Source organism: Haematobia irritans, chromosome 1, assembly GCF_050003625.1.
Source record: "Haematobia irritans isolate KBUSLIRL chromosome 1, ASM5000362v1, whole genome shotgun sequence".
Taxonomy (NCBI): Eukaryota; Metazoa; Arthropoda; class Insecta; order Diptera; family Muscidae; genus Haematobia; species Haematobia irritans.
This window is the reverse complement of record NC_134397.1, coordinates 259,208,221-259,221,912: the sequence shown is the minus strand read 5'-3', so window position 1 is coordinate 259,221,912 and position 13,692 is coordinate 259,208,221. Positions and strand designations below refer to the sequence as shown.

Below are 13,692 nucleotides of genomic sequence, written 5' to 3'. Positions count from 1 at the left end.
CAAATAGTGAACCATTCTCATATTTGGGGATTTGTTCATAAAATATAGTCTCATAATTTGATCTGTCTGCATACAAACAGAGAATCATCATACAAACGAAGTATTTAGCATTACTAGAAAAGACAGACATTTTAGAGTTCACCCTGCAAACGGAACGCAAACAAGTCCTCGGTCGTGCTCTAGTTAAAACCAGTGCTGTGGAGCCGAGTTAATTTTGGTCGACTCCGTGTCCGACTCCAGTATTTCTTGTTAGCCTCGACTCCGATTCCGGAGTCGACTCCAGGTGGTGTTCCTAAATCTCTCCAAAAATAGACCGATATAAGTATTCTATTTTGCCATATGTGTTTATATGGCCAAAAGAACTCTAATTTTAATTTTTGATACGACTCGACGACAAATCTCAGCATTTTAGGAATGTAAAGAACTCTACAATTTAATTTCTGGCCAATAAATTAAAATACGACACAAGACTATATAGAGACCACATAAAAATATGTGTAGATAACAACAATCTCCAGAATATGAATTTATAAAAACACAAAATTTCAAAAAATAATTAGGCTTCAAGAATATGATTCTATAGAAGTAAAATGGTGAAACATTGATTTATAAATGGTCTATAAGTTATGGACATTAGAGGCCATTAGTTTAATGTAAAAAATTTCGAGTGGCTTTGATGAAACAAACTTTCTCCCAAAAGACCGCCTCAGATGGTACGTTGGCAGAGATTTAATTTAAAATTAAAGCTTCCAAGGGTGTATATGGAGATTTCTCAAGTAATTATCTCCATATACAAAATCTGGACCGTCGGTAAATTTCCGCATTTATTTATGGATCTCAAATAACTCAACATTTCTGACAAATCTTATGAAAATTTTAGACTGCGAAAAATTTCTTAAAACAAATCGGAGATGGGTTTATATGTAGGTGCTATATCACAAAATTGTCATGTATGACTCATCTTTGAACTCGACATGCCTGCCAAAAATTAAGAACGTTAGGTTCTACTGCTATATTGCCTTAAAATTTAAAAAATATCGATAGTTCAACATGTTGCAAATGGACTATACAATTGATCAATATAAATACACTTTGAGTAGCCTAATATCCAGTACTTCGTTGTTTGATTTAAAACCCCAATCGAATCTAATTTGTCGAAATATTTATTTAGTTACAAAAATATGAAGTGTTTTTAAAATTTTGTTTCGCCGGAGTCGGAGTCGAGCAAAATTTATACGACTCCGGCTCCGACTCCAGCAAAATCTTCAGACTCCGACTCCAAGACTCCGACTCCACAGCCCTGCTTAAAACTCTTATTCAAGAATTTTTTCTATAAATAATCTTTTTCGAAAACCTGTCGAAAATTAGATATAAAAGAAACTATTTCAAATGATTGTTCTAATTTTTTCTTTTTAATTAAAAATCACATTTTAATGGAATTGTTTTTATAATTGTGTGTATGCAATATAAAGCGTTGAGTAGAAGTCATCCTATATGGCTTCTTTTTTTTTTTGTTTAATATGTATGTAAATCAAATTCGTTGAACGTAGTAGTCAACATAAACGGTGCTTGCCTCTTGCTTACAATTAAATTTGGTATACGTTGTTGGTGTCAATGAGTAAAGCTTTAAGATATCAATTTTTGGGGGCCTTGTTTGTTAGGAACCACATAACGCCTAATAAACAACTAGGAGGGCTATTATTATCAGAGCCCTGCTGTACCATTTGACGGGCTTCTTCCAACGAATACTCTACCACATCAATGAGTTCATCGTCAACCCCACCACCACTAGAACTCTTATCGTTGTCAGTGACCTCGCAATAATACATTTTCTGCTTTGAACCTTGTGAACCCACACCAGATCTGTAAATGGAGTAATGTAAGGTAATCGTTAAATCAGTAGAGTATGAAATGCGTGATATATATATTGCGTACTACTAATTGCCATTTCATTTGTTCGCCCTTTCTCTTCCTACTCACCTATATGTCATAACCTCTTCAATTCTTTCCACTGGCACATCGTAGCCACATTCCTCTAAGACCTCTTCTCGGGCAATTTCATTCCAACTTTTGTTTTTGTCAACTATACCAGCACATAGCTCCAAGGTAACACCCAGGGAAGGTGGATACTTGATTAAGTCAACATTATCAATGTCACCACCGTCTGTAGTCACAATCCCATGAAAAACTGCAGGACGAAATTGTTTAACGAATATCAGCTTCTTTCTCGTGGTATTGTACAATACAATGGAAACACTATCATGTACTTTTAGCAAATCCCAGTTCTTCTCTTTGCCATTTTGAACATAGTAAAATCTGAACGGCTTGACATATGGTGAATCTGCTGGCAGCGGTCCCAACCAAACTTTTGTTATTTTTTCCATGTTTTGCCAAAATTTAGTTAAACCACGTAAAACTTTGTAACTTCCTATCTTGTAAAAAAATCACTTATTAAGGGCACAATTTTCTCAAAACTGAAAGAACATCTGACTATTACAAACACCACCAACAACAATTTGAAAATTTTGACAACTGCAACTGCGAAGTTACAGCGAAACACTTATGTAAACAAAAGTCAGCAGTGCGGCCAGATTGTCATAAAAGAGTAAGTAAAATAAGGTAGTGTTACATGAAGAAAGGCAGCATCAAAGACAGTTAAATTATTGAAGATTTGAATTCACTTCGTTCTTCCTTTTTTCTCGGGAAACCAGACATTAGTACCATACACGTTCCATGAGTTGATTTTTTCTCTTTTCATTTTGCATTGGTAACATAAATTAATTCACTTATTTTGGCAATTTTTTTAACTTTTAAAGTTAAAGTGAAAAATGTATATGAAGACGAACATTTTTCTTAAGTCTTGTCAGATTAAAATCGAAAATAAATCTGCAAAAACAGAATAAAGTTATATCTTCTTGTCGAAAATTGTATTATAAATTGATGGGGAATTATCAAATGCAACAATTGAAAATGTTTATTTTCTGTGAAATGAATTATTAAAGAAAAGTTAAGGTGGGTATTAAGTTAATTAAGTTTAGCCGCTAAAATCGCCATTTTTCACTATTACTCTTTTTTAAAAATCCTTTTCAAAGAAAATAAACTTTATGAAAAGGCTATTTACCGTCAATTTATTATTTTTATAATTTGCATCAAACAGTTATAATTGTATACATTTTTTACTGAATTATTTTTGATTTTATCGGCTAAACTCGAACTTACTACCCTCCTTAACCGTGAAAAAATTACCAATTTAGCGCGATAATGCCAACTTAATACTATCCTTTATTCTGTGATTGTATTTAAATAGCTGATGTTAAACATTTAAGAAATTTATAGCCGCCTTAAGTCATTTCATAGAATAGTTATTGCAAAACATTTTACTTTTCTTTCTGCACAAGAACAATTTTTAATTTATGTTCTTTCTTTAAGAAAACGCACGAATTTTATAAATGAATATAAATGAATGATGCACATTTGAATGGTGCACATTTTCTAGGCAAATTGGTTGATTTGGTCGGCGATTCCGTTCTCCAATTGTGCGGACTCATCACAATTGATTATGATGAGTTCGCCAAACAAAAATCATTATGAATTGACTTAAATCGTTTATACATTACTTTGTCTGTGACACATGTTCTAGTGAAACGAGTATTGTGTTTTGTTTTAGTCCACGTATAAACTATGTTCACACTATGCTCCAAATCACGAATTTTCTGGGGTTGCTTTTCTTACAAAAACAAGTTTGCAAACGTAAATAAAAAAGAAAAGTTGAGCCCAATGTGAACGCAGTCAAATGTTCTTTGTACGCATATGACACTACCTTCCTTTTTCTTTATGTGAACGGCCCATGAGAATTCCACATTTTGAATTTGAATAATCGATTATCGACTACTGACGTAACAAACTGACATTCACTACTTCATTGACTTCTGGATGAACAGTGAAAGATAGACGAGACGACGGCGGATACGGTGAAAATTTGCGAAAAAGTAAAAGTGGTGGGGCGAATCTAATATTCGGCAATTCCAAAGAAAATTATACAATCCGAAGTTTCGATTAATTAAACAATAACATAAATCTAAATTGCTTCTTCTAACTGAAGTTTCTACAGTTCGATCGAGCTTATAAACAAGTGACAAAATGATGAAGCCAATGAAAATGATTTTTTCGAGCGTAGCCCGTCGTGGATTCGCCACCTCGAATAGAGCATTAGCCGCACAAACAATGACCGTTCGAGATGCCCTTAACAGTGCCTTGGACGAAGAAATGGCACGTGATGAACGTGTCTTCATCTTGGGTGAAGAGGTGGCCCAATACGATGGTGCATACAAGGTGATTGCCATGTTCTCCTTTTCAATATCTTTTTTTCTTCATCGATTACGTAAATGCTTGCGGGTTAGGAATAGATGGTTAAAGCAAACAAACATATGTCATGTCAATGATAAATGCATTCGTATGGGTTTTCTTGATTTGTTGTTATTGTTTTTAGCAATTGGGGCGGGCGGCAATATGACTATTCATCTGCCGGACAATAATGACCACCTTGATAGAGAAACGTTATCGTATCATAATTCCATAACCATAACCCATGTGATAATAGAACAAAATCACAGAGATCTGTTTATTTCCAATAGATGTGGTGGGTGGTCGATTGTGGGGGGGAATTATTTTGCGAATAATGATTTCTAAGGTCGTTCGCGTTTACAATATACCATACAGTAGCGTGGTAAATATTAACAAAATAGAGGTTGTGTGATTTGTGACGTCACACATTAATCACTATATTTTGTGTACTTTTACTAGGAGATGTGATTAATGTTTTTTATTTTCTTATTGTTACAGATTTCCCGTGGCTTGTGGAAGAAGTATGGTGATAAACGTGTTATTGATACTCCTATTACAGAAATGGGGTTTGCCGGTATTGCCGTTGGTGCCGCTATGGCTGGTCTCCGTCCCGTCTGTGAATTCATGACATTCAATTTCTCCATGCAAGCCATTGATCATGTAAGTATATTTTCTTCATTTTAAGTAGAATGTTTTCGTAAATTTTGTATTATGTTCAATGAACAATATGCTTTGAGAGAGACAGTTAAATTATTTGTTCATATTCCTTACATTTTGAAAGCATTATCAAATTCAATCCTTTTCCTTCTACAAATAATTCATGCACTAGGTTATATTAAGTGAAATATAGGAGATATATTTTTCTTTTTTTCAAATTGCTTATATTTCCTCTACATCCAGTTACTTCTCAAGATTTTTTTAAATGTAGTTCAAGGCTTCAAAGATGTATAGAAAAAGTATATTGTGTGGTTTCCTACAAACCAGTGTTTGTACAACTGAACATTAATTCAGTTACAATTTAAACATCTATATTAAAATTATCCAACGTAACTTTTCATTTTAAAAAAGAACAGGTTGTTGCACCTAAATACCTTTGGGAAAAATAGAATCTTCAAACGCGACTTCTGAGTTGTGGAAAATCGATATTTGATTTCAACTAAATTCGACTAATCAATTTTAGTGCGAAATCGATTTTAAATTGAAAGAAGGATGTGGGGTTGTAGCAACTGTTATAGCCCATTCACATTAAGCTCCAAATTTATTAAAAGTGGAATTGAAATCCCTTTTTTATAAGGCAAATGGCATTTGAAATCTAGTTAAAGTGGATTTTGAAAGTGTAATGTGTATGAGGTTTAACGGTTATAGAAGATCCCAATTCTCCTTCCATATTCTTTTATGGTTCATACAAGGTATACGGTTCATACAAGGTATGAACCATACCTTGTATGAACCGTACTCAAGACTGCTAGGTCTATATTATTCAGCTACAGGTTTAATTAAAAATTGAAAAATTTAATGATATTGCTAAGTATTAGCATGTGCCAATTTTGAGGGCGATCTGTAATTTAATTTTACCTTATTTAACCCACACTAAAGACCACTAACGTGAAGTTGGATAACCTTCCTCTAGGTGATCCAAAATACCATGGTAATTTCACTCGTCGAGTCAGAAAAAAAAGATTTCTTTCAAATACATGGGAGACAGTAACTTCTGCCTCGAAATTACTTATCTTCTAATTAGTGGCAGAACAATTTGATTTCGCTGGGAAGGTCCAAATTTTTAACACACACTAAAAATGCATGTGTTGAACAACAATAACTGGCAATGTTCAAAAATTACTAGTCATTTGACATGTAGTTTGCGTATATAAATAATAAGTCCGTAGTACAAACTTTTCCATTCAAAAAAATTTGGAACAAAATTTTCTACAGAAATAAAATTTTGACAAAATTTCCTATAGAAATAAAATTTGGACAAAATTTTCTATAGAAATAAAATTTTGACAAAATTTTCTATAGAAATAAAATTTTGACAAAATTTTCTATAGAAATAAAATTTTGACAAAATTTTCTATAGAAATATAATTTTTACAAGATCTTCTATAGAAATATAATTTTGACAAGATCTTCTAAGAAATATAATTTTGACAAAATTTTCTATAGAAATAAAATGTTGACAAAATTTCCTATAGAAATAAAATTTTGACAAAATTTTCTATAGAAATAAAATTTTGACAAAATTTTCTATAGAAATAAAATTTTGACAAAATTTTCTATAGAAATATAATTTTTACAAGATCTTCTATAGAAATATAATTTTGACAAGATCTTCTAAGAAATATAATTTTGACAAAATTTTCTATAGAAATAAAATTTTGACAAAATTTTCTATAGAAATAAAATTTTGACAAAATTTTAGAAATAAAATAGAAATAAAATTTTGACAAAATTTTCTATAGAAATAAAATTTTGACAAAATTTTCTATAGAAATAAAATTTTGACAAAATTTTCTATAGAAGTAAAATTTTGACAAAATTTTCTATAGAAATAAAATTTTGACAAAATTTTCTATAGAAATAAAATTTTGACAAAATTTTCTATAGAAATAAAATTTTGACAAAATTTTCTATAGAAATAAAATTTTGACAAAATTTTCTATAGAAATAAAATTTTGACAAAATTTTCTATAGAAATAAAATTTTGACAAAATTTTCTATAGAAATAAAATTTTGACAAAATTTTCTATAGAAGTAAAATTTTGACAAAATTTTCTATAGAAATAAAATTTTGACAAAATTTTGACAAAATTTTCTATAGAAATAAAATTTTGACAAGATCTTCTATAGAAATATAATTTTGACAAGATCTTCTAAGAAATATAATTTTGACAAAATTTCCTATAGAAATAAAATTTTGACAAAATTTTCTATAGAAATAAAATTTTGACAAAATTTTCTATAGAAGTAAAATTTTGACAAAATTTTCTATAGAAATAAAATTTTGACAAAATTTTCTATAGAAATAAAATTTTGACAAAATTTTCTATAGAAATAAAATTTTGACAAATTTTTCTATAGAAATAAAATCTTGACAAAATTTTCTATAGAAATAAATTTTTGACAAAATTTTCTATAGAAATTAAATTTTGACAAAATTTTCTATATAAATTAAATTTCACAAAATTTTCTATAGAAATAAATTTTTGACAAATTTTCTATAGAAATAAAATTTTGACAAAATTTTCTATAGAAATAAATTTTTGACAAAATTTTCTATAGAAATAAATGTTTGACAAAATTTTCTATAGAAATATAATTTTGACAAGATCTTCTATAGAAATGAATTTTGACAAAATTTTCTATAGAAATAAAATTTTGACAAAATTTTCTATAGATATAAAATTTTGACAAATTTTTCTATAGAAATAAAATCTTTACAAAATTTTCTATAGAAATTAAATTTTGACAAAATTTTGTATAGAAATTAAATTTTGACAAAATTTTCTATAAAAATAAATTTTTGACAAAATTTTCTATAGAAATAAATTTTTGACAAAATTTTCTATAGAAATTAAATTTTGACAAAATTTTCTATATAAATTAAATTTCACAAAATTTTCTATAGAAATAAATTTTTGACAAATTTTCTATAGAAATAAAATTTTGACAAAATTTTCTATATAAATTAAATTTCACAAAATTTTCTATAGAAATAAATTTTTGACAAATTTTCTATAGAAATAAAATTTTGACAAAATTTTCTATAGAAATAAATTTTTGACAAAATTTTCTATAGAAATAAATGTTTGACAAAATTTTCTATAGAAATATAATTTTGACAAGATCTTCTATAGAAATGAATTTTGACAAAATTTTCTATAGAAATAAAATTTTGACAAAATTTTCTATAGATATAAAATTTTGACAAATTTTTCTATAGAAATAAAATCTTTACAAAATTTTCTATAGAAATTAAATTTTGACAAAATTTTGTATAGAAATTAAATTTTGACAAAATTTTCTATAAAAATAAATTTTTGACAAAATTTTCTATAGAAATATAATTTTGACAAGATCTTCTATAGAAATATAATTTTGACAAAATCTTCTATAGAAATAAAATGTTGACAAAATTTTTTATTTAGATTCAAGAAATCAATCACAAAAGCTAATTGCATCAATTAAATTTTTAATTAACTTTGACGATTGATACTATCATTTCTGTGATTGAAGACATTTTAATTAAAATTAATTGCATCAATTTCATGATTGAAGACAAAGATATTTTTTCTTTGCCTTGGGAGCCGCAATAGTGCAATAGCATTATCCACCATAGATTCAGTCCCAGTTCTCGCTGAACACCAAAAAGATTCTCAGTTGTGGTTTATCGCTTCTCAACAATGCTGGTTACCATTCTGAGTCTTTATATTTCAAAATGATTAAATTAATCCAAAAAAGGAATACATTGTTTAATGAAAATTTTTATGTCGATCGATAAGCATATTTATATTACTGCAGTTTGTTTTTATTTTTAAACAAATTTCACTACCTATAAGTTTTATTTAATATAACTTTAACTCATATTATCTCGAAACTAGTATCTAAATATAATGTACTTATAAATAAAATATAATTCTTACAATTGGCTAAAGCTTTATTATCTCAATAAATCAAGACCGGGAAATACCAACAATATTGTAAATGTTTTGCAAAGATTATTTGCACATTCAGTTTAGAGCATTTAAAAAAATATACAACAAATGGTAATGGGATAATATGGGTTAAATTTTTTTTAGAATAAGTAGATTTGTTTTCATACAACTCCCATGTACAGTTTAAAATCATTACAATTTTAAACTTTTCCTAAACATCTTTGAACAACAAAGTGTCCTATTCCCTTTGCTAAAACAACATTAAGAAACATTTTCACTTCAAATTTTAAAATGACCCATATTATCCGATTATACAAAACAGGCTTCCCTATTGAAATCATCTCAAATGTCCTCGTCCATGATGGGATCCATAATGCAGCGTCATATGCATACACAATCCGGATTCAATCGAAGCAACCTATATAATACCATACCTATATATGCAGTTGTACAACCACAATTGAATAGATTACCATTAGGTGACCTAATGCCTAAACTACCACAAATTGGAGATCCCACAAAATCAAAATGGTTAGATGAAATTGGTGATATTTCAAATGAGGCGAATGAAATTAAAGCCCCCACAGACACAAAAATTGATAAAATGGAAGCTGCACGTATGATTGTGATAAGACGTCGCAAAATGAAGAAACATAAGCTAAAGAAATTGCGTCGTAAGATGAAATTCGAATGGGCTAAGGTGAGGCAACGTCGTGAAATGCGCAAGGAAAAGGCATTCCAAGCTAAGCTCATAGCACAAGTTAAAGATGCGGAAGCTTTCAATGCAGCTAAGTATGTGGCTGATAAAATACAAAAATCCAAAGAAACACCTCTGCCTCGCCATTGGAAGGGACGTCGTTTACCTGCATTTATTATTAAAGAGAAACTAGGATTGAAATGAATTTAAGGAATGTTCTACTTATGATTTGCAATAGAGTTAAGTGTGTCAATATTAATTTGAATAAAACAAATTTGTTAGCATTTGAATTCAATGAATTTGTGCTACATGAAAAACAAAAGCAAAAAAACGAATAAACAATATGTGTTGGCATTTCCTGAGTTCTTGAGAGAGTTTGAAATATCCTTTGCTAAGTATGGGGTATCAATGTATATAGCATAAACCATTTAATTTTCTCTAAAGGTCATCAATTCTGCTGCAAAAACATTCTACATGTCTGCTGGTGCTGTTAATGTACCCATTGTTTTCCGTGGTCCCAATGGTGCTGCACTTGGTGTAGGAGCCCAACATTCACAATGTTTTGCCGCCTGGTATGCCCATTGTCCTGGCCTTAAGGTATTGTCGCCCTATGATTCAGAAGATGCAAGAGGTCTTCTGAAAGCTGCCATCCGTGATCCCGATCCAATTGTATTTTTGGAAAATGAAGTTGTCTATGGCAATGCATATCCAGTAGATGCTAAAATTTTAGACAAAGATTTTGTTGTGCCTATTGGCAAAGCAAAAATCATGAAAGCTGGCAAACATGTGACACTTGTGGCTCATTCACGTGCCGTTGAAACCTGCCTCTTAGCTGCCGCTGAATTGGCAAAGAAAGGTAAATATTAAACATTTTTCTTAGGTGGTATACATACGAAGAGAAGACTTGTGTTTTTTTTTTTTTTTTTGATTAAAGGTATTGAGGCTGAAGTTATTAATCTACGTTCAATCCGCCCATTGGATATGGATACAATCTTCGCTTCCGTTAAGAAGACACATCACTTGGTTACAGTGGAACAAGGATGGCCACAAAGCGGTAAGTGTCAATGACATAATATTTAAATTTAGTAAAATCACCCAATCGAGAAATCCCTCAAAAAGTCCTCCTACATAAAGACTTACGCTATTTGATAGATGTTGTCAAATAATACCTCATGCCAGGATTTAACTATTTTTTTTACTAAATCATAGGATTGCCATATTTGTGAAAATCAGGTGATAGCTTATCGAACTCTGAAGCTATAGGGTCTTAGGCTCTTATCACATTAACATAATTGGGTTGAAAGGCTACTAATTCCCAGATTTAAATCTTTATCATATTGATTGCCCGCTCATATACAAAGTCTTATTACTTTAATCGCTGTTTTTTTTTCAAAGATTTAAAATTGTTACTATTTCTTAATGTTCCAAAACTTGTCTTAGTTGTTTCAAACATCATGTTTCGCCGTTTGGACTTTGCTATAAAAATAAGGTCCTTTACTAAGGTCCTTCACTTGTTTCCACTGTGTAACGCGTTTTCTTTTGTTTCGGTCTGATATTCCTCTGAGTAGGTGTAGTACCCTTGATAGATGTTTTCCAATTCGAGTTGCACGATGTTGGAATTATTTGCCTATCGAGTTACAAACATGTTCGCCCTCTAATAATGCTTTTAGGCTTAAGCTCTTGGAGCATTTTTCCGGTAATAATGAATGGCCTTCTACTTGTGTGTTGCTTTAACATGGATAATTGGGTATAACTTAATTATTGTTATTTTTTATGTATTTGTAACGGCCGGGGAGCCAAATATACTTGGTTAAGTAAAAGATTTAGTAATTCAGATAATCTATTGTTAAGGTTTTGAATTTAATTATTTTCTATAATTCAGGCATTTTGTTTTGTTATGTAATACTTTTTTGGCCTTGAGGCTTATGTATTTTGTGGATAAATAAATAAAATAGGGCAGCGCTCATTGATAAAAGGGAAAAACGTAATCTGTGGTACTACAATGGGCCTAGGCCACTATTCAAAACCAGGTCCATAATTCATATAAAGAAGTGTGTTAATAAATAAGGAGCTTAAACGAGTTTAAAATCAAGAAAAAAAAACATAATTAGTATTAATAACTGACTAACAGAATTTGAAACAAACAAATGCAACATAATTAAATCAATTAACAAAAACATTAGTAATATTTAAAAAAAATAATAAAAAAATATTAATTAAAAAAAATAAAATCTAGAACCAATAAAAAATGAATATAAAACAACACCATAAAACTACTATTCTAGCAAAAATTTTTAGGTGTTAACTCAACTAACATCCATTCCCACTCATCAAACCCTTTAAATTATAAGTAAATAAAACCAGACAGCACAATATGCCAAGTCATTATAAAGTTAAAGATTATCACCGAAGCTTGAGTCAATGTTTTACAACAATCAAGATGGCGACTTATTTTATTGTAGGAATAAACAACAAATAATTATTAGTATTTAGAATATAAAGTTCGTATATCGAATAAAAATTTCAAAAATTGGTCACAGACAAAAATTTGATATAAGTTTTTTTTTTGTGAACAAAGTCGGAGGTCCATATTGGGTAAATTTCAATTTCAACTAAGCCTTTTTGCAAATTTTGGAAATGGAATCGACTAATCGAACTTTTATGTTATTATTATTATTTATTATTATTTATTCAAAAATTCTGTAATACAAAGCCAATAGAGGCCTATAAAAATATATTACATCATAACAAAAATACTGAGCCATCGATATAATGTAAACAAGTTAATATCTTAAACTAAGAAGAAACCAATTTAATTGGCTCCCCAGCCGCAAGAGTAGTAGTGACTATTGAAATAGCGATGTTATCTACCAGTCGACAGTAACCAAAATCGATCAATTTACTTTTAACTAAAAATTCGATATTGAATTGAAGAGTAATGGGATCTAGATTTTTCGTGCTGACAACTAATAAAAAGGTCGACTTCAAAAGTTTACTTTTCAATAATTGTAGAGTTCTTCAGTCGAACTGACGACTTCTATTTGAATAAAATCCAAGTCGACTCGGTCAAACATCTTATATTAGAATAATCGACTTTTTGATTCTCACTACAACCCCTATATTACATAAATATATTGATTAATCAAATTTCCATTGGAATATATATACTTTTCATTCTAGGTGTTGGTTCCGAAATTTGTGCTCGTGTTATGGAGGACGAAACTTTCTTCCATTTAGATGCTCCCGCCTGGCGCGTTACAGGAGTTGATGTACCCATGCCATATGCCAAAACATTGGAAGCAAATGCACTGCCACAACCCAAGGATGTCGTTGACGCAGTCAACAAAGTTTTAGGTGGCAAAAAGTAAAAACTGCAACTACCTCCACCAACCACAACTTTTAAACCATAAAACCACTCCATTCAATAGAAAATAAATTAAAAAAAAGATAACATCACCATTTTTGGAAAGAAAAAAGAAACAAGATAACATATAGTGAAATCTTCAAGTCATTGAAACAAAAAAAAAAAAAACGAAAAACTAGCTATTTATTTACTATAGAAAAGACCCTCTTTGGAAATATCGTCTATATATCTAATATATGTGGTATGATTTTCCATTTAATATTTTTAGTTCTAAAAGTAATTTATTACGTTTTGTTAAATGCTACAATTATAGCAAGCAGGGCAGCATTTATAAGAAGTATAACGAAATGATTTGCAAGAAAAGTTGCCGACACAAAAATGTAAAAATCTCTAACATGAATCTAAATTGGTTGCCTTGCAAAATATCTCGAAGATACTACCTACCAGTGAGTTTATGATAAATAGTCATTCATTTCTTTATGTACATACGAGATTGATTTAAATCAAGAAGGTTTGTTTCCCTTAATTTTTGATTGTATTAAAAAACAAAGGGGCTTTTTTAAATAATAAAAGACGTAATAATTGAAATAAAAATTGCAAACTAAATGAATGAACGACCTTAAAAAAACGTGCTT

General features: G+C 29.8%; 2 protein-coding genes across 3 annotated transcripts; one reads left to right on the top strand and one right to left on the bottom strand.

The window, feature by feature from the left end:
* Positions 1-1,390: 1,390 nt before the first annotated feature.
* LOC142221185 (uridine diphosphate glucose pyrophosphatase NUDT14-like) lies at positions 1,391-2,516 on the bottom strand. Its single transcript, XM_075290774.1, has 2 exons — positions 1,981-2,516; positions 1,391-1,863 (listed from the first exon to the last, which is right to left on the bottom strand). The coding sequence occupies exons 1-2, from the start codon at positions 2,382-2,384 to the stop codon at positions 1,635-1,637; spliced, it is 633 nt and encodes a 210-aa protein (XP_075146889.1). The 5' UTR covers positions 2,385-2,516; the 3' UTR covers positions 1,391-1,634.
* Positions 2,517-3,951: 1,435 nt separating this feature from the next.
* On the top strand, positions 3,952-13,316 carry Pdhb (Pyruvate dehydrogenase E1 beta subunit). Of its 2 annotated transcripts, XM_075290744.1 has the most exons (5): positions 3,952-4,332; positions 4,843-5,004; positions 10,138-10,549; positions 10,628-10,747; positions 12,874-13,316. In XM_075290744.1, exons 1-5 carry the CDS (start codon positions 4,141-4,143, stop codon positions 13,059-13,061), a joined length of 1,074 nt encoding a protein of 357 aa, XP_075146859.1. In that variant the 5' UTR covers positions 3,952-4,140; the 3' UTR covers positions 13,062-13,316. The 2 variants fall into 2 exon arrangements, with proteins under 2 accessions (XP_075146859.1, XP_075146866.1); XM_075290751.1 differs by lacking the exons at positions 10,138-10,549; positions 10,628-10,747; positions 12,874-13,316 and adding an exon at positions 9,319-9,983 and having other exon boundaries at positions 3,955-4,332.
* Positions 13,317-13,692: the final 376 nt, after the last annotated feature.

Bases quoted from the DNA above. Each gene is read 5' to 3' on its own strand.
- LOC142221185 (XM_075290774.1), bottom strand. From the start codon at position 2,384: ATGGAAAAAATAACAAAAGTTTGGTTGGGACCGCTGCCAGCAGATTCA. The intron at 1,864-1,980 runs GTGAGTAGGAAG...CTCCATTTACAG, and splicing joins GAAGAGGTTATGACATATAG to ATCTGGTGTGGGTTCACAAG.
- Pdhb (XM_075290744.1), top strand. From the start codon at position 4,141: ATGATGAAGCCAATGAAAATGATTTTTTCGAGCGTAGCCCGTCGTGGA. The intron at 4,333-4,842 runs GTGATTGCCATG...TTATTGTTACAG, and splicing joins AATACGATGGTGCATACAAG to ATTTCCCGTGGCTTGTGGAA. The intron at 10,748-12,873 runs GTAAGTGTCAAT...TTTTCATTCTAG, and splicing joins ACAAGGATGGCCACAAAGCG to GTGTTGGTTCCGAAATTTGT.